The sequence below is a fragment of the Syngnathus scovelli genome, chromosome 12 (genome assembly GCF_024217435.2).
Source record: "Syngnathus scovelli strain Florida chromosome 12, RoL_Ssco_1.2, whole genome shotgun sequence".
Classification (NCBI taxonomy): domain Eukaryota; kingdom Metazoa; phylum Chordata; class Actinopteri; order Syngnathiformes; family Syngnathidae; genus Syngnathus; species Syngnathus scovelli.
This window is the reverse complement of record NC_090858.1, coordinates 13,438,895-13,459,677: the sequence shown is the minus strand read 5'-3', so window position 1 is coordinate 13,459,677 and position 20,783 is coordinate 13,438,895. Positions and strand designations below refer to the sequence as shown.

The 20,783-nt window shown below is 47.6% G+C and overlaps 1 protein-coding gene and 1 long non-coding RNA gene across 3 annotated transcripts; one reads left to right on the top strand and one right to left on the bottom strand.

The window, feature by feature from the left end:
- Positions 1–2,505: 2,505 nt before the first annotated feature.
- Positions 2,506–19,305, top strand: LOC125978178 (uncharacterized). The gene is made up of 2 exons (XR_007484918.2): positions 2,506–3,497; positions 18,724–19,305. It is a non-coding gene; the product is annotated as an uncharacterized lncRNA (long non-coding RNA).
- Positions 3,753–7,285, bottom strand: vsx1 (visual system homeobox 1 homolog, chx10-like). Of its 2 annotated transcripts, none has more exons than XM_049735295.2 (5): positions 6,811–7,285; positions 6,650–6,722; positions 6,092–6,215; positions 5,579–5,774; positions 3,753–4,701 (listed from the first exon to the last, which is right to left on the bottom strand). In XM_049735295.2, exons 1-5 carry the CDS (start codon positions 7,196–7,198, stop codon positions 4,421–4,423), a joined length of 1,062 nt encoding a protein of 353 aa, XP_049591252.1. In that variant the 5' UTR covers positions 7,199–7,285; the 3' UTR covers positions 3,753–4,420. The 2 variants fall into 2 exon arrangements, with proteins under 2 accessions (XP_049591252.1, XP_068508673.1); XM_068652572.1 differs by having other exon boundaries at positions 5,594–5,774.
- Positions 19,306–20,783: the final 1,478 nt, after the last annotated feature.

The following is a 20,783-nucleotide window of genomic DNA, read 5'->3' as shown; positions in this document are numbered from 1 at the left end:
CCGAAACATGTCAGGTAAAGAACCTAAAACAATTTGTTTGATATAAAAGAAACCAGTGAAGTGATTAAAAAAGGAAAAACAAAATGAACTTAGTACAATTAGTAAGGGATGTCGTCAAGCTGAAGAAGGAGTCCTATCGGGCTGTTTTGGTGTGCTGGACTCCGGAGGCAGCTGACAGGTACTGGATGGCCAAGCGGAACGCGGCTTCGGTGGTTGCTGAGGCAAAAAAAACGGGCGTGGGAGGAATTCGGCGAGGCCATGGAGAACAACTTCCAGACGGCTTCGAGGAAATTCTGGTCCACCATCCGGCGTCTCAGGAGGGGGAAGCAGTGCACCGTCAACACTGTTTACAGTGGAGATGGCGTGCTGCTGACCTCGACTCCGGACGTCGTGAGTCGGTGGGGAGAGTACTTCGAAGACCTCCTCAATTTCCCGACACGCCTTCCTTTTGTGGAAGCAGGGTCTGGAGACTCTGAGGTGGACTCTCTAATCTCTGGGGTCGAAGTCACTGAGGTAGTTAAAAAACTCCTCGAGGGCAAGGCCCCGGAGGTGGATGAGATCCGCCCAGAGTTTTTAAAGGCTCTGGATGTTGTGGGGCTGTCATGGCTGACATGCCTCTACAGCATTGCATGGACATCGGGGACAGTGCCTCTGGATTGGCAGACTGGGGTGGTGGTTCCCCTCTTTAAGAAGGGGGACCGGAGGGTGTGTTCCAACTATAGGGGAATCACACTCCTCAGCCTCCCTGGTTAGGTTTATTCAGGGGTGCTGGAGAGGAGGGTCCGTCGGGAAGTCGAAGCTCGGATCCAGGAGGAGCAGTGTGGCTTTCGTCCTGGCCGTGGAACAGTGGACCAGCTCTACACCCTCGGCAGGGTCCTCAAGGGGGCATGGGAGTTCGCCCAACCAGTCCACATGTGTTTTGTGGACTTGGAGAAGGCGTTCGACCGTGTCTCTTGGGAAGTTCTGTGGAGCGTGCTTTGGGAGTGCGGGGTGCCGAGCCAACTGATAAGGGGCGGTTCGGTCCCTGTATCACCAATGCCAGAGTTTGGTCCGCATTTCCGGCAGTAAGTCGGATTCGTTCCCAGTGAGGGTTGGACTTCACCAAGGCTGCCCTTTGTCACGGATTCTGTTTATAACTTTTATGGACAGAATTTCTAGGCGCAGCTGAGGCGTTAAGGGTGTCCGGTTTGGGGACCTCAGCATTGCGTCTCTGCTTTTTGCAGACGACGTGGTGATGTTGGCTTCTTCAAGCCGTGATCTCCAGCTCTCACTGGGGCGGTTCGCAGCCGAATGTGAAGTGGTCGGGATGAGGGTCAGCACCTCCAAATCCGAGGTCATGGTCCTCGGTCGGAAAAGGGTGGAATGCCCTCTCTAGATCGGGGATGAGATCCTGGATACAAGCCGCCGAAATGAGTTTACTCCGCAGGGTGTCCGGGCTCTCCCTTAGAGATAAGGTGAGAAGCTCGGTCATCCGAGAGGGACTCAGAGTAGAGCCACGTTGAGAGGAGCCAGATGAGGTGGCTTGGGCATCTCATCAGGATGCCTCCTGGACGCCTCCCTGGGGAGGTGTTCCGGACATGTCCCACCGATAGGAGACCTCGCGGCCAACCCAGGATGCACTGGAGAGACTATGTCTCTCGGCGGGCCTGGGAACGCCTTGGGATCCCCCGGGATGAACTGGATGAAGTGGCTGGGGAGAGGGAAGTCTGGGAGTCCCTCCTAAAGCTGATGCCCCCACGACCCGATCCCGGATAAGCGGAAGAGGATGGATGGATAGTTACCAACGACAGAATATAGAACGGGCAGTTGTTCATGACCAGAAAAGAACGAGAAGGTGACCATATAGGGGCTGCAGAACGAACAAGCGAGCTGGGGGCCAACCCACAGCTGTTAGGCAAAGTGATGAGGTCAAGAGTCGCCAGGTATAAAGCGGGTCACTCAACTAATTTTCTTTGGGTGTGAGGCACTTCATTCTGACATCGGTGGAATAAAATCTTTTCCCAATCAGCCTGTGTCACTGAAGTTTTCCTTCTCTGAGCCAGTCACCTTCCACCAAGTGCTTTTGAAGACCAGCTGAGCATCGAGGACAGTTCACCACATATACAGATGAATTTGGCCGGGTTCTTGGTTGTTTTTCTCCTGCCGCTCTTCCTCTGACACCTCTACCGGTTTTATCTCCAAGTGTCCTTCCTGTAAACCATTTTGCACATACATCCACTTCGCCCACTGTTCAGTAGCAATCCAAAACTGGCGTCTAGCATTAATCAAAACATAAAATATAATCAAGTACTGAACATTTTTGGACGACTTTGGCAGTGTCCATGATTTAGAAAATCATCAGGCATGCATTAAACAGTTCAGTTAAGGGTCATTAAGCTATTCAGGCAATATATCAAAAAACATTTGTCATTTCAAAGTGCGCAGAAATACATATCAGATCATAAAGTTATAAAAACCTTTGTCATTACCACCTATCAAAAATGTCTAGTTATGTCTTCTTTATTGATTTGCTGCGTAGGTATAATTTTATGCTTAAAATGTTTCTTTTATTGATTTAATATGAGAATATACTTGTTGCTTATGTACTTTATTCAATGAGGTTTGAGCATATCTGTTTTTGTAGCTAGGCAGGACTTTTTGTATTTCGACCGCATTTCTTCAACCTACTGAAATCAAAACGTTAAATTAGCTTTCAAAATATAAAAATATATGATCACGTTTGCAATCCATTCCATCTATTTTCTACCGCTGAAATCAACAGTTGCGTCATATCAGCCAATCCTAGCTGCCCTTCGGTGTATGCCAGGTCGGACAAAAAAAGCGCGATTTTTATTGGACAATCTCTACGGGGTCGTGAGAGGTAAAATTCCATCCATTTAATTTAAAATTTCAGCTAGCTGGCTGGTGTGTGCCAGGCAAGCAAGAAAGATGGTGAAGAGCAAAAAAGATGACGATTACCGAACATTTCAGAGTGAGTGCACCGAAGAATTTGCATTTGTGGAGAGAAGAGGCTCTGCTACGTGCCTCATATACAATGACAAAATTGCATCAATGAAACGCTCCAATATCAGGTGCCACTTTGAGACACGACATGCTACATTTGCAACCAAATACCCAGCTGGGGACAGCATAAAGAAAGCGTGTGAAGAGCTCCAGAGGAAGGTGCAAGCTAGTCAACAGCAACTAGACAAGGTGACTTTAATTCAGCTAGTTTTGCTGGTGCATTAGCAATTGTGAGGAACGGAAAGCCATTCACTGATGGCGAGTATTTCAACATTTATGCTTGATGTGGCTAATGAACTTTTTGACGACTTCACGGATAAAGAAAAGATACTCAAACGGATAAAAGACATGCCTCTGTCAGCAAGAACCGTTCACGATCGGGCCATTATGACTGATGAGAGCCTCAACGCCTGCATGAAGCGCAACCTCACCGCATATCAACCGGACGACAAAGCCATCAGCAAAACGATGCAGCCCCAGAAGTCTCATTAATGGTGAGTTTTTTTTCCTAGGCTCGTTATTAAAAAGAATACATTAGTACACTCAAAAAAATCGTTGGTCTTAATCAAAATACATGCATTTAATTGTATTTAGCCTATCGGTTTTTTAAATGGTATGGCTCTCACGGGAAATTATTTTTAAAAAATGGGCATTTATGGCTCTGTCCGCCAAAAAGGTTCCCGAACCTTTCTTTGCCCCTCCCCCTTTGTGCTTTGTTGCCGCACGATTCTGCATGAATGAACGAGGAGTCCAAAAATATTTGTTTTATTGTGCAGCTGCTGCTGTCCAACAGTAAAAACGTTGATATTCAATATATTTCAATGTGGAACAAAAGAGAAATGTGACACGAAGACCAGAAAGGACAAGACTAAGGCAATCAGCCCATCATTTACATATTTATCATCCATTCGCAGCCCTAAGGAACGATCGCAAGTCAACAAGTGACGCATTTTGCACACCATTAACTACGCTAACGTCACTTTTGTGCTCAGACTTCGCACTTAGCATTTAGCAATTAGCCGGTAGCCTTTGCCTGCCGGCGCGCTCCAGCCGAATGTGCAAACGTCGCATCGTCTTTGATGACGAATTGCGGCGGCTGAATTGCCGTCACAGTTACACAGAGGTGCGCGGCGCGCTTGTTGCCATGGTGACAGAGGATGTGCCGGATGTGTGGTCGCTGCGCTAACGGGGGTGGGGGGCTCCGCGTGCTGTTGTCATGGTGACGGGGGACGTCACGGGTGAGTTGTCGCCACGGGAACAGATTGCGCCTCTGCGAACTTGTCACCGGTAACGGACGTCTCGCTGGGCTGTCACCACGGCAACAGGATGCGTCGTGTGGCACTCAGGTGGTTGTTGTCATGTTTACAAGATGGCGGCAGCTGGCTGAATAATGTAATGCGGCGGCGGCGCTGCGGCCTCAGCACAGCTGTTGGGCGCCGATCTCGCTCTGCAGCAGCTGCTGCTGTTTGGAGGAGCTAGACAAATCCATGGCCTCCTCTTCCTCCTCCTCCTCCTCCTCATCCTCCTCCCCCTCTGCATTCTCCTTGTCTTCCTTCCGGTGCCCAGCGGCCTCAGGCTCCGCCTCCTCCACATCAGGGGTGTGGCAGCAGGCGTCGGAAGTGCGCATTGAGTCCAATCGGTCAGGATGGGATGCGGTGGTCTTTTTGGATGACATTTCCAGAGACTTCCTGTGCATTCCTGACAAGACAAGCACACCGCAAGCTCCGTTGATTGATTTCCACGTTTTCGTGGACGACAACAATACTTGATTGGACGCCTGCTAATAAGTTTTGTCTGTGAAGGCAGCGAGAGTTCAGCGCTGTCCGTGTCTTGCTCAGCCTGGTAACACGGGAAGGGAAAATGGTGCAAGCGCCTCCACATAGCAACTGAATTGGCTTCAAACCAACATGAATGTTAACTCTCCACGTCTGTCAAACATTCCGTTCCGGAGGATTTTGCCATTTCCCAGCCGCGACAAGCCCCAATTCAAAGGAAGGATCAGGATGGTTGTGGGGCTCCCACAGACCTTGATGATCTGATCATTTGAATCGGGTGTGCTGCAGCAGGGAGGCAGGGCTCACATTGGACAAAAGTCATTGGAATGCTTTGTTTTCTTCATTTTTTTTGTTCATGTGGGTGACTCCGGACGGTTCAAACCGGCGCCTGTGCCCCTACAGTGCCAGAAGACCTGATTTTGGTTGTTGCCCAGGAAACATGTCTTGCTACTGTTTGGGGAGGCCCGGCGTGAAATTCAAGAAGCAAGGCCACTAAAATACTGGAGCGTGCAGCTAATCAAACTGGTCGGCATCATCGAGCACATCAAGTGTCTGTGCTTGAAATTGTGCTGCCGTACATAGAAGGAAAAAAAGCCCCAAGTTGGGTGCATCATTGTGGGGAGATGTCAAAGCTGTCCAATGATTGGGCAGAGGAGCCTGTGCGCCTGTGCGGCTGCGTGCCTACGTGCCTGCGTGTGGTGCGTGTGGTGCGTGTGGTGCGTGTGGTGCGTGTGGTGCGTGTGGTGCGTGTGGTGCGTGTGGTGCGTGTGGTGCGTGTGGTGCGTGCGCGTGGCACTGACGTGCATGCGGCTCACCGAGCAGCCAGGGGGCGCAGGAGCTCATCATGCCATTCTTAGCCGAGTTGAGGATGGACTCAGGGAGCGGGATAGAGTGACGCACCATGGCCCCGTAGAGGCCGTACTCGGCCATCACGCTGCTGCGGCCCCAGCACTTCTCACGCTTGCGCCACTTGGCGCGCCGGTTCTGGAACCACACCTGCGGCACACAAAATCACACGCGAGGTCACAACGCAGGCACGTCATCAAGCCTTCAGTCCTCAGACGCCAGCCATGATGTCACGTATTGGGCGCAGTCCTTGCAACTGCTCCCCAAAACAGCCTCACAACTGTCTTGCCATGGAGCAATCAGTCCTCATAACAACACACACACTCGCAAACACAAGCGGACTGACCACTTTTGCATTTGTGGACAACGAGCCATAAATGGGCCAAATTTGCACAGGCCAATGCCAGCTATTTGTGGCGCCTTAAATGTTGCAATAACATTCAAATGGTTTCTGAAATGCGTGTCACCTGAATGCGGTCCTCGGGCAGCTCCGTCTTGACGGCGAGCATCTCTCGAGCGTAGACGTCGGGGTAGTGGGCCTCGTGGAAGGCTTTCTCCAGTTCTTCCAGCTGGTGGGACGTGAAGACGGTCCTAGGAGGCGGGGGGGGGGCAAAGTTAGGGTCACAAGCGCCGAGGCACAGCGGGACAGCGGGTGCTCAAGGCCGACGGAAGAAGACCCTCGCAAACTGGCCTAGTGCCGGTTTACAGCGATCCGAAGACCAGAGGGGGAGTTTGGCTCAAATGTGCTTCCAACCTCAGCCTTCTGTTGTATTGCTGCGTCACCTTTTTTTTTTTTTATTCCTCAAGCAACAAGATGAGCTCGCCAGACGAACGTTGCAGCCGTCTACTAGCATGGCAGTGTACAGACAGACACGAGCATTTTTGTTCGAGCTCTAGTTCATTTTAAAGTTTGTCAACTGAACTTTTAAGTAATTTGGGTGGGAAATGAGGATTAGGAACCTCTCGCCATGCACCACTTCTGTTGGCTGTAATAGAAACAAGACTTGCAGAAGTTTGGTAGTCACCTGTGGCGCCGCTTCTTCCTCTTCTGAGAAGCCGAACAACTTTTGGACTCGTGGTCGGACAGAATCTCATCATCTGACAACAGAGCAAGCAGCAAAATGGCCATCAAACAACAATGTCACAGCCAAGGTGGAGAAAACAGGCTGGTGGGCGCTTGCCGTACCGGAGAAGGTATCCCTGTGGGGGTCGGCGCTGTGCACGAAATGGCCGTCGGGTCTCTGCAGGAGCGGCAAGTGACCTGGCAAGAAGCAGGGAGGTCCTCCAGTGGGCCCGGGCGGCCGCTGAGCCGCCAGACTGCACAGGAAGCCCAGACCCAGCGGGAGGGAAGCCCCTGGGAAAGAAAAGGCGCTGCCCAGGGTCTGGCCCAGCCCCAAGCCAGCGCCACTCTGAGCCTCGCCACCCCCGGACGACGCAGATGCGGACTCGAGGCCCAGGAGGTCCGTGATGGCGAAGCCCTTGGACCGCAAGCCTGAACTTTGAAGCTGGGACTTGTCGGGAAATGCGGGAGGCAACAACTTGACTTTGGACTTGTCCTGCATCACTTCCGACATCGCCAAAGGCCGCCGAAGAGCGCCGGGCCGAAGGTGGCGACGACAAAGACAGACGGGCACCGAACGAGACCCGCCCGCTCAACACGCCTCATTTATGAACCTTTGGCTGTGCAGGGGATCAAGCCGGCGGCCAATGGGAGGCCAGCTGGCCCCGGGTGTGGGTGGGAGGGAGGTGGTGGTCTGGGGGGTGGGCGCTGATGTCTCGTGTCAATCTGGGAGGATTAATTGCACCAATTTGAATTTTTCAATCCGATCAGGATTATTTGTGCTGCTGCTGCTGCTGCTGCTGCTGCTGCTGCAGCAACTGCTGCTGCAGCAACTGCTGCAACTGCTGCAACTGCTGCTGCTGTTGCTTGCCACACACTAAGACTTTTTCATTTTCATCCCACACACACACACACACACATACACACACGTGTGTGCACGCGTGCGCACACACATAAAGTGCAACTATTATCACTTTTTTACATCCCATTTCATAGAGGAATTATCATTTAGTACAAGTATCAGTGTGGCAAAAACAAATCTGACTTGACCATACGGAGACCCTTACAGCAGGTTCACAGAGACTGGCATTGCGACCAAACTTGTTTCAATCTGGCGCCATTGATACACTGCTGAAGCGGACCCTATTTTGGCAGGACATCAAAGTGAATACATCAGGAGACACAAAAGACAGCAGAGGATGAGGTGTGTTTTGTGAGGCGGTTGTCAGTTAAGTGTATTCCACAACAGAAAAAGCAAAGATTAAAGCAAAAATAAAAACAAGCTTCATTTTGCTTTAATTATCTCATAAGAAGATTGACTATAATTACTTTTTAAAACCATTCATATACACACATTCATGATACACACACAGGCACACGCGCACACACAAACCGGATTAAAGCAGGGCATTTGGCATCCAGTAAAGTCTGGATTGAAGTTGTGAAGGTTTTTTTGTTTTTCACACAAAAGCCTACAGTGACCAGCCCGGCCAGTCAGTAGCGAGCAGGTTGGCGGGACGGATCAGCATCGATACCAGGTGTGGCATCGGGCTGACAACGTCGGCCGGCGATATTCAAAGCAACTCAAATCTGATCAAAAGTATGTCCTCCTTAGTTGGCGCTACGTTGCAACAATCCGACACATAGTGGCAGACTTTCAGACCAGCGGGCCCTGCACTTGGGACATGTATATTTTTGTGCCATCATTTGGTCTTGGTTGTTTTGTTGACTTGCATCTTGGCTCACTTGTTGGCACTCGCTCCCGCGCTTCCTCCTTGTGCCGCAACGTGTGCAAAAGGGTTAAAGGTGTAAAAAAAAAAAAGGGTTAACGTGCTTGTTTGCAATGCCTTCATTTCGGCTCCTCCCTCAAAGTCGGCGTAGAAATGACAGTGGGCGAGACCAAGGGATTTGAGACCGCGACAAAAGTTTGTGACTTGTTACTCGAGCCTTTTGACGTTGTGGAGCTCCTCAACAGCATCCGGTTTGGGCCTTTGCGCTCTCGGACTTCGGTGCTGCTTTGACACTCTGCCCATATCTTCTCTGTAATGAACGTAGTTATTGGATCTTTGCATAAAGACGCTGTTTGCACCATTGACACTGAGGTCGTCATTGTCGCCAAGCGTGGACGTAATAAAAACATAAAGTCACAATGTTAACGTGTGGGATTACTACCGTTATTTGGAGAAGACGACCACCGCCAAGCAGATTGATGGAATAATCTTCAGATTAAATCTTTGATTTCATTTTTTCATCCCATCGACCTTTGGCCCGCCTCAGGGCAGCCCTATTTGTCTACCTGCTGCGGAGTGGCCAGCTTTGGGCCATCCGTTGGCTCCGATAAATTGCCGTTGCCTTAGAAAAAAAACATCAAAGTTCCCTTTCACTCCAACGTTGACACTGCTTGAAGCCTCGGAGTCCCCTTTTTACGTCTTCGGTCGTGTTTGTCAGTCGTGTCGTGTTTGACAATGGGAGAGAAGAGCCTACAGAACCCTTCAAAGGCAAAAGCCATAAAGAGGACCTTTTTGTTTTGCAGCATGGCGCGGTACACCATCAGCCCGACGGGCCAAGGTTCTGGGATGAGATGTTAGCATGCCAGTTTTGTTAAGCACGCTTGTCTGAATTGGCCTCTTGTACGGCCAGCAGGGTATTTATATATATAGTACCGTATTGGCCGCAATATAAGACGATGTTTTTTGCATTGAAATAAGACTGAAAAAGTGAGGGTTGTCTTATATTCGGGGTCTAGACATTATACCCATTCACTTGTGACTAGTGGTAATTTAAAGGTTGCTGGTATGACTGAGTATGTTGCTGTGATCATGTGCGTCTTTGACACAAAGTGAGTATATACATTTCATTGTTACTACTGTCCACTGTTGTGCCGTTTGTCTGATCGCGGTTTGCTTCGTGTGTGCACAGTTTGATTGACAGCTCCGGCTCGCTCCTTTAAATTTGCCTCGCATCGTACGAGCAGCCGTTACGCAGCGGCACGGCGACTAACGGTCGCCAGCAAATGTATTTTGTTGTCTCGATGACTTATGTTTGGTGTGTTGCCGAGAGTACAGTAATCCCTCATTTATCGCGGATAATTGGTTCCAAAAACCACCTGCGATAAATGAAATCCGCGAAGTACGGTCACCAACAAGAAGTACTGGGCAGGCTAACGAGTTAGCGGAAAGATGCTAATTCGCGATCGTGCTAACGCGAAAACGGACTTCTGAAGGAATGTAAATGAACATTTGACACATTGTCCTAAATGTTAGACACATTTCCTCGATGTAGAAGTTTTATTTTGACTTTTAAATGTTTTTTTAATTTGGAAAAAAAGCCGCAATGAACGAAACGCGAAGTAAAGAGGGATCACTGTATTTAATTTATGGTTATTTTGTATAGCGGAACCGTTACGCGCAGTTAGTTGTGTAATGTGTGCCGTCTACTAGTGTTGTGTGACGTCAGAAGTTGAGCATTGACTTACGTGCTGTATTTCTGTCTGTTGCAGAACCACACACACACACACACACACACACACAAACACACACACACACCCTTCACACGCTTCATGCAATAATCACACACACAAGAAGCACATTTACCCTTTTGCCAGTTTGCCTGCATGCACCTATGAGCCACAGTGCCTGTGACTTTTTTGCCAATAATTCAGTAAAGCAATCAAAACTGAACCACGTCTTCCCTCCTGTGTTCTGACCGACACCCGGGGGCAAAAAGAGCATAACCACGCGAGCCAACCCCCTATACAGTCCTCAGGCTCCCCAACAATAGCGGTAGCAGTTTGCATCATTTTATTGCAATTTTTTCCTTATTCAGATTTGTTTCAAGACTACAGTTACAGTTTGACTTTACTTTGATGGTTAATGCAGTTATTGTAATTTTGTTGTTTTATCACAGTATTTATTTACATTTCAAAAAGCAGAAGCCATTCATTTACAAATGTGATTGCAATTTAGTTTACATATTTAAATGTTCAGATATTAAGACGTGATAGACAGTTTTTGCATGATTTAAATGAGGCATAATAGCATGATTTTTCTCTCGAATATATTGTTATAATCATTTGTTTCAGATGTAATAATTTTCTGTATAAAAATTTAATTTGGTGTTCAAAAAGTCTTTTTTCAAACTTGAGTCTTGAAAAAGAGGGGGTCGTCTCATAATCAGGGTCGTCTTATATTCGAGCCAATATGGTGTATAGTATTTTGCTGTGAGGTGAGCGGTTATGGTTCCCTCATTGGTGCCATGGGCACCTCTGGTGACCGGTCTCCTGTTGGTGCAATGGGCACCTCTGGCGACTCGCGCGCAGCGTGTTGCCACTGTGCTTGCGATTGGAACTTTGGCCTCGTTAGGAGTTGTGCGGAGTGGCAAGCCGATTCACGCGCCGGCTTCTGCCGCGCTTTTCCATCCGTGCTGTTTGCAGGAATGAGGTGGAGCCGGCCGATGGTGAAGCAGCGGATATGGCCCCCGTCGCACTCCGAACATCTCTCTTGAAAATTATGCTGGACTTTGATCATCAGCTAGTCTCACTAAATTCAGACGAGCGCGATAAGGAGCTGTGCGCAACAGGCGGGCGCGTTGTGTTGCTGCCCTGCGGCTTTGCTGTCATCGGCAACAATTTAACAAGTGAATGGACACGCGTCTGTGGGGGCATGCCCCTCCCCCTTGTGTCCCTGGCGCGCACACGGAGGCTCGGAGCGTCCCACTAATTATGCATAAATGCACATTTATGCAAATGCACACACAAGATTAACCTCATTTAGGAGGTAAACAAGTATAGGATTTGAAGGATTAAACTTTTTCAATTAAAGAGTGGGAGCCCGCCTCCTGGCCACCGTATTTACATACACCTCGCTAATCTCTGCCGCAGACAAACACCAACGGGCTAATGGCCGCGGCCTAATGGCCGCTAATGAGCCACCTGGACTTGACCTGACTTCGGCTTTTCCAGCCTTTTCCTTGGCGACGCGTGCGCCGTTTTGTGCCGCGAATTAGCGTTTTGCTCATGCCCAACACAAAGCCACACACTGGTGGCACCCTGACGGAACTGACAGGAAGTGGATTTTTTTTACTTCTCATACTCGGTTCGCGCTGGTTCAAAGGTCTAAATGGCGAACCCTTCTTTCAGCTTGGACAATCAAATTATCAATCGACTGTTGCCATGCAAAGCCCTTTGAGACGTGTTTGCGATGAAGGGCTCGAGAAATGAATTGGTCTTGACGTGAAAGCAACATGAGAATGTGAATCTGTCATGGAATGATTTGAGCAAGGTGACCAAATGCAGCTTGGACCAGGGTTTATTGAAGGGAAGGGAGGTGGGCGAACAGAGATACAGACGGGGCAGGCAGTGGCTCACGGACAGCGGGCAGGGTCAGAAGGTCCACTCGGACCAGGAACTGATACTTAAAAACAGGTACTGACCGTGAGCCTACGCATGAGACGGCGGGAAATGCGCAACGGGACAAGACAACAGGAGCAGAAACACACGGGCAGGGTTTAAATACATGAGGTAACAAGAGGGAGCAGGTGACAGTCATTACAGTGATAAAATGGGTGTGGCTGAGGAAAGCGTCCTGTGACACGGACATGACAGATTATGAGTGGATGCACGGCCAAACTCGTGGGCACGCTTGCTTCGGGCCCACATGCTGCAACTGGGATGGACCCGAACGAGCGGACTCACTCACACAGCCACTTTTTGTGCTAGCCGATCAAAGCCAGCAGGCGATGGAAGCACGGCTCATCAGTCGGGTCTCAAGTCGCCACTCAAAAGGTCTCATTCATTTTTGGATTAGTGATAGTGCCCGGGATACGGTCCGGGCCCAGTCGGCCGGCATTGTCAGCTCCTCGTTGAATTTGCGCGGGCAGCTCCTACTCCTTGTGAAATTGTGGCGCCAGAGAGCAAAAGCATCTCTCCAGGTTCTCTTGATCTCATTGTAGCCCTCAATCCAAGTTAGCGGGGATTAGCGCCGTCAAAAGCATCAAGAGGCAGATAACTCTGGCTGAGGCCACTAATCCGCCAGCATGTTAATGAGACTTGTGGCGGATTGCTTAAATTAAAAGCAAATATCAACAGTCATTTGGCCAAAGGAGGCCACGCGCCCGTCCGCCCGCCCGTCCGTCTGCCCTCAATAAGGCCACATTAAGTGATTTGAGTGGCGGCTCGGCCACTAATCGCATCGTCCTGCAGGCAAAAACAATAAAATTAACAAGCTATCATGAAGCCAAGGCCGCCCATGAGACGCTGCCATTACAAATTCACCTTTGCCAACTGGGGCTGCGCAAAAGACCTCAAAACGTCTTTTGAGCAACAATAAAGTTCCGCTCCTGGGACAATACACCCTTTTTGTGTAATGCGGTAGAGGCGGCTTTTTTCTGATTCTTCCCTCATTCGATTTTGCCAGATAATGGTGTCTTCATTGTTGTAAGATGACAGCTTTTTTTTTATTAGGGCCGCTGCATTCAAACGATCAACCATGTCAAACAAAGCAAACTTTTTTTTTTTCTTTTTGTGGGGGTGAAGCTAACGCCAAGTTTGCTTTGATTTGATTAAAGTTGGCCCTAAATCAGCTTTGCTGCCACTTCAATCACCAAAGCAGATTTGATCAACAAGCTCATGTGATTTGACAAATATGTTTTATGTCCAAGCAGCGGAAACATGATTAAAGTTGCCCACATGCACGCACGCACAAGAAAAGTTTGTTAATGCTGTCCAAGCTTCCCGCAACGACACACGCACACACACACACTTGAGCTGGCACACACACGCGCACACACACACACACACACACACGCACGCACGCACGCACGCACGCACGCACGCACGCACACACACACACAGAGCTGGCAAAAATTGTCCATTGTGGACTCGCAGAGATTTTGCCCAGCAGCTCTAACAGGTGGCTTCTTAAAACATGAAAGTCATCCTTTGTTGGTTAATTCATGGGCACAGACGATTTCGATTAATATATTCTCACTTGTGGTTGACTCACAATGTGTTCCCAAACTGATTCACGGGAAAGGGTGCCAATACCGGTGACACAGCACACTTCGATTTTTCTATTTTTTAAGGAAAATAAAATGTTTCACTTGATTTATTTTGTTTTTCAGAAGACATTCCACATTATGTACAGTTCTTAAATTTCACGGCTGCCATTCATGGTGAGCACGAACAAGATGCGTGTCACAGGCACGCCCGATGAAGCGCTGGACGAATATTGATTGGACACATGATGAGACGTTACAGATCTTTCTCGAGTATAAAGGGATTTCAAAAGTCATGGAAACACACTGCATGGGTGTTTGGGTCTGCGTGCGTGTGTGTTAAGCCTGGAGACAGAGATTAGTCAAGATGATTGGTCTGAACCAAAATAACAATAACAGTAATGATCATAATATTAATCAAATAATAAGAATAATGGAGTGTAATCTGCGCCTTAGCACTAATCCGGCCGCTGTCTTCATGTTGCGTTGCATGTTGTTTAATCCACTTAGTTTTGCTTTTTAGCGAGCGCAAGCAAAATCTCATTTGATTGCGTGTTGCCGGCAATCCAATAACGTTCTTTCCACTGGTGTGCTGTTATCTTGACGGCTTGGGTGTGCACGCTGCACATGTTGAGGCTTTCTTGGTGATTGTTGGACAGTGTGCGAAGAGCAATGGCCTTGCTTGCTTCCGACCAAGCATCTGCATCACTCTGCTGTTGCTGCTTGTTCTTGTTGTTGGAAAGTGCAAACAAGTGAGTGCTGTCTTCTAATAATAGTGTGTGTGCGCGCGGGTGCATGTGTCCAGATGTCTTATAATCCTGAAACGCTCAAGATGAAAGTGGAATCTTCTCCAATTATGATCCACAGTCTCAATTATCCCTACAAATCCTTCCAATGATTCCCTAATAATCCGCATGATGGGATCACATGACCTACTTACACAAGTCACATGACCAGCAGCGCTTGCTCTCTCTGGGGAACACACACATACGCGCACACACGCACACACACACGCACACACACGCACACACACACACACACACACACACACACACACACACACACACACACACACACACACACACACACACACACACATTAAAGCCGGCCCGAGGAAGCACTGAACTCAAGTGTGTTGTCATCATCCATCGATTGTTTCCAACAGGGAGGAAGTGACGTGCCCTGTTGGTTGGTCTGGTCGTATTTTGAGCCAGTTGGCCTCAAGAATCCAAGCAAAGCTAACGCTGTGTGAGGTTTGTCATGCAGGCACACGCTACACAGTCACGTTGGGCACGGAGATTACTTTGGCCATTATTATCATTATTATCATTCCAATAGTTGTGTGTGCGCGCACGTGCGTGCACTATTGTGTACCATCACAGTGATGAAAGATTAGCAAAGCCTTCAGTGATAAAAAGCAATTACATATGAATACACACACGTTTGCATGGTCCATCGTTATATATTGAGGGAGAAATTGTTGTGTTGACTGAATGACAAGGTGACATGATTTTTTTTTTTCATGATGAGTATTTATTTATTTATTTATTTATTGGTCAATGGCAGTGGTGGAGCTTGCCATGCGTCTGTGCCCCCCCCCCCCTCCTCCATGCAGACCTCGGAAGATGATGTTCAGTCTTCTCGGCGGCCTGGCTTGATGCTCGGTGGGCATTTGTATCTAGTCACTGCCTGTTGCAACAATGGACTTACAACTGCACGGAATGCAAACGCGACACCTGGAACAAAAAGTGGAATTTCAGTGCCATGTTTTGCGTTGTTTTGACTTTTGCCACGCAGTTGCGAGCGTCGCCGAGGGATCGGGACGGGATTGGCCCTTTGCTGGAAATGTCTCGGCCGCTTCCAAACGCCAGCCGGGACCTCGCAATCACCCTTGGGTCTCTTTGGCTCCTGTCAGGCGTGTGCGCCTGCGCACTTGTGTCATGTCGTCGTTAGTGCGTTGTAAGCCTTGAACGCTGGCCCAGATATAATCCAATCCTTTTTAAAGTAGTTCATACAAGCAATTACGGCCGTGTGGGATAATGTCCCCCTTAATCTTAAAGGGAGGAAGGCGGGGAGGAGGAGGGGGGGCACCGGTTCGGTGGGGGGGGATTATTTGATGTTGATTTGTGACTCTCAAATGTTTCCTCCATAAAAGTCTGTGAATGATTAGTGAATGAAGTTCTTATCTTGCCTCTAATGGACCTTTTGGAAGTCTCGCTCTTTATCTGTTGCGTGCGTGCGTGCCGCCGCTGAGATGTTTCACTTGTTGCCTGCATGTTGATTTATCCTGCATGTGCTGAGATTAGCGAGAGCAAGGACTTATTCTTAATGCACATGTCAATGTGTAGCGTGCGTGTGTTGCGATGCTTCTTGCAGCAAGCTCACTTGAGCATGTGCAGCAGGTCAAAGGTTGCTGATAAAAGGCACTAATGGATAATAATGCCTGAGCCCCATTAGCCCTGCCTCTGGACGCATCACTGTACGCCTTTAACGCTCAACGCACAGTTGCACACCCATGCATGACTTGGTACTTGGCACTTGGCTCACCTTAGCTTGGAAAGCAACGTAGCATCATCAATGAAATGAAGTGAATGCGGTCGTTCATTTGGAGAGAATTGGAGATAACTATGGCTGCAACAAACCATTTTTCACGATGCATTATCTGTCCATTATTGACCAACATCTCCATCTGCGAGTGCACGTGTGTGTGTGGTTATGTGTTAAAATCACGCCCCATGACAAGATAATTAATACCCCAAAGTACAAATGTCGATTATTAGAGCCAATCTGACGTAATTGACGACTAATTATATTATTCGATGGATGATAAGCACTGCTGAGCGCCTTTGCATTGGAAGCTTGCAGTATGGCCACTGAGGGCAGCCAGTCATGAGAATGCGCAGCTCAAGTACAGTCAAACCTCTGTTTTTGACCACAATCCGTTCCAGAAGGCGGTTCGAGAAGTGAATCGGTCGAATTCCAAATCTATTTTTCTCATTACAAATAATGGAAAAAAAATTAATCGGTTCCAAGACTAAAAAAAACGCCTTTTCTAAGCATTTTTTCATTTGCACATTTTTGTCCGATCGCGCAACTGCAGCGCACCGCCCAACGCGCAACTGCACCGCGCTGGTCGCATTATTGTGACAGAGCCGTCGCTGAAATTTAGAAAATATTTTTAAAGTCCTGTACTTTCCAAAGTTTAAGTGGACCTCAGTGCGCAGGGAGCTTAATTTGGTCCAATCGCGCAACCGCAGCGCGCCGGGCGCTCACTGTCGCATTGTTTTAGGATGGCTTTACTGCTCCCACTTGCTGTCTTTGGAGGCATGATTAGGGGTTAGTACAGTGGTTCTTAACCTGGGTTCGATCGAACCCTAGGGGGTCGGTGAGTCGGCTTCAGGGGTTCGGCAGAGCTGGTATGGCATTGCCCCGCCCCCGCACTGTCAGGCGAACTTGCTAACTAGTTGACCACCGTGCCGCGAGGATAGACTTATACAGGCTATTTACTTGCATCTGTATGTCGTTGGAATCTCAGCTACATGTCCAGATCTCCGATGACCTCTCCTGGTCCCGCAATACCTCATCACTGGTCAGTAAGGCCCACAACCGTCTCTTCTTCTTGAGGAGACTGAGGAAAGCCCACCTATCTCCTCGAATCCTGGTGAACTTCTACAGGTGTACCATAGAAAGTATCCTCACCAATGGCATCACGGGCTGGTACAGCAACTGCACAGCCGCGGACCGGAAGTCATTGCAGAGGGTGGTGAAGATGTCCCAACGCATTATCGGCACATCACTTCCTTCCATTGAGTCTGTTGGATTCTGTCCACAATTTAGGGAGCGCGTTATCTGCGCCTCATTGTAAAAGCCTTTGCCAATCACCTGTTATCCAATTTACTCACTGCGTGCTCGTTTGATTTCTTCAGATTTAGAAAAATGCAAAGACACTGAAGCAGAAATTAGACTTAGACAGATTGGTTGTGTTCAATCACAATTCTTGTTCAAAAAGCTCTGTTTTCAGGAAAGTACAATACAGCGCTGGGCCCTTCAAGAGCGGAAAGTCTCCATTCAGAAAAGGCAAAGTCCAAGGTTGTTAGATCAGTTTTATATTCACATTGTGGGCCGGGATTGATGGGCGATGAGTCTTCGGGGTGGGGCAAGTTCGAAGGAGAGTCGGCTTCTATGGGAGTGGTGCTGGTTATGGGCGATTCGGTGTGTAGGTGGGGTGCTGTTGGTGTGTGTGTGTGTGTGGAGGGGGCTGTTGTCTTCCATCACGTCTCTCGGCCTTGGCGATCATCTTTGGCCGAGTTCTCGGGTGGGGGCTGTTGTCTTCCCTCCCTGTCTTTCGGCCTTGGCGATCATCTTTGGCCGAGTTCTCGGGTGGCTCCTTCTGGCACCTGCTGGTTTTATCTCCACGTGACCTTCCTGTGAACATTCTTCTCCAATCTTGGACATACACTGTCGTACCTCATTCAACCGTATCTTTTCTTTGTTAGGCAAACTATTTTCCTCTGTGCAGAGCGTTCAGTAGTAATCAAAAACTGGCGTCTAGCATTAGTCAAAACGTAAGATACAATCAAGTACTGAACGGTCAAGACGACTCTGTCCATGATTCAGAGAAAAAACATCAGGCATGCATTCCACAGTTCTTTAAGGGTCATTAAGCTATTTAGGCAATATATCAAAAGTCATTTGTTATTTCAAAGTCCTCAGAAATATATCAGATCATAAAGTTATAAAAACCTTTCTCATCACCACTTATCAAAAATGTCTAGTTATGTCTTCTTTATTGATTTGGTGTGTAGGTATAATTATATGCTTAAAATGTTTCTTTTATTTATTTAATATGTGAATATACTTGTCTGCTTATGTACTTTATTCAATGAGGTTTGAGCATATCTGTTTTTGTAGCGAGGCAGGACTTTTTGTATTTCGACCTCATTCCTTCAAGTCGAATAACCAAAAACGGTGCCGGGAGAAGGCACGCAGCATCATCAAAGACTCCTACCATCCCAACCACAGACTGTTTACTCTTCTTCCTTCTAGGAAGAGATACCGGACTCTACGGGTCAAGACGAGTAGACTGAGGAAAAGCTTTTTTCCCTCTGCCGTCATCGCCCTGAACTCTGCAGCACAACACACCTGTCATCACCCTGAACTCTTATCATTCTGATCCCTGCAGCACAACAACCCCACCACAACAACACCTGTATTACCTGCATATACTGTCCATATCTGCATATAATTACTGCATTCCTATCCTATATATTTATTCACCACTATTACTCCGCTTGTACATATCTGTTCATATCTGGTTATACTGACAATCTGTTGCATATTTATAATCCTATATTTATAATTAGCATTCTAGTACCGTCTGCAAATATTTGTTCTACTGCACCTTATTGTAAATACTTAGCTAGTCATATCCGTACTCGTCCCTCATGTATATTATCCCGCATAGTAACACACCTCATATAGACCTGATTGCACTGTACCTATTGCTCAGTATTACTTTTTACTCTGCACTTTAGTGCTTTTTTCACTTCTGGTTGGTTGTCAAAGTTATTTTCGCTGTACTGTATTTGTGCTGTACACTGACAATGAATTTGAATCTAATCTAATGTAGATGTAATCTAATCTACATTTGACATAATTTGGATGGGTATAGGGGATATGCATGTGACGCCACAGACCGGCCGACGGTTTGTTTGGGTGGCAAAAAACGGCAGACGCTGAGTGGCGCTAATAGGGCCAAGGCTGGATTGAGCTTTAGAGTTAGGTGTACAGGGGCATTTTTTTTAGCATTTTATCGGTGGCAGATCGTGGCAGAGTTGTTACGGTGCAACTTTGACCATGGTGAAGAGTTGTTGTGCCACAGGATGTCGCTTCCAAAAAGGCGATACCAAGAAGCTGTATCGGTTCCCTGCGGACCAGACCAGAAAGGATAGCTGGGTGGTTGTTCTTCGTAGGGCAAAACATGGCCGCAACAGCTCCAAGCTTTGGAAGCCAACTATCCATTCTTACATCTGCTCAGATCACTTTGTGGGAGGTACGTAATTTTGTTTTATTAACGTTAACATTCATCTGTGAGGTATTGCTCGGATATCCCTTTTTCTTGCTGCTACTCGGCCATGACCTAAGGAATGCATAATTACACAGCCTCATTACAGTATGTTTGTCCAATTGCTAGTTTCTAATAATTAGATTGTTCACATATTTACAATTGTAAGTCAGAATCATCCATTGTCACTAGTGGATACACCCAAAGATCAGTTCGGCCCCACCTGAAACACCAAACTGGGTCCGCCAGTTTCCATTTTTATATCAAGCTTGTCTGAAAAACAATATTTACTGTTTCAGGTGCAAAGAGTGATGACCCTCTTCATCCTGCCTACGTGCCATCTTTGTTCTCGTTCACATCTTCTGAGAAGAAGAAGAGGAAGGAGGCATCACCGCACCGCCACAAATGCGCCGAGAGGCTCGATGAAAGGAGGACACCAGCGCAGGATGCAAGTGAAAGCATCACATCAGAATGTGGTAAATATACCATTCTATATGAATCTTGAACATAACTGTTTAGTTGTATTTTCATTTTTTGCGCTACAGATAACTCATTTTTCATCATTGATCTTCCTTCTATTGTTTGAATGGACATCAACATCAAGTAAAAATGTTAGTACATACTACATCAGGGGTCACCAACCTTTCTTAAACCGAGAGCTACTTCCTGGGTACTAATTAAGGCAAAGGGCTACCAGTGTGACAAACACTTCTGAAATAGACAATCTGCTCAATTTGGCTTTCACTATGTGTTATTATTGTAATTTCCAGTTCACGTTTGATTTGAACAAGAATAGCAAAAATACAGTCAAACCTTGGTTTTTGACCACAATCCGTTCCAGAAGGTGGTTCGAGAAGCGAATCGATCGAATTCCGAATCTATTTTTCCCATTACTAATACAGTGGAGCTTCGGTTTCGGAAGTACGTTCCAGAAGGCTGTTCGAGAAGTGAATGGTTCAAATTCCGAATCATTACAAACAATGGAATAAAAATGAATCCGTTCCAAGCAAAAAAAAAAAAAAAAAAAAAAAACGCCTTTTTT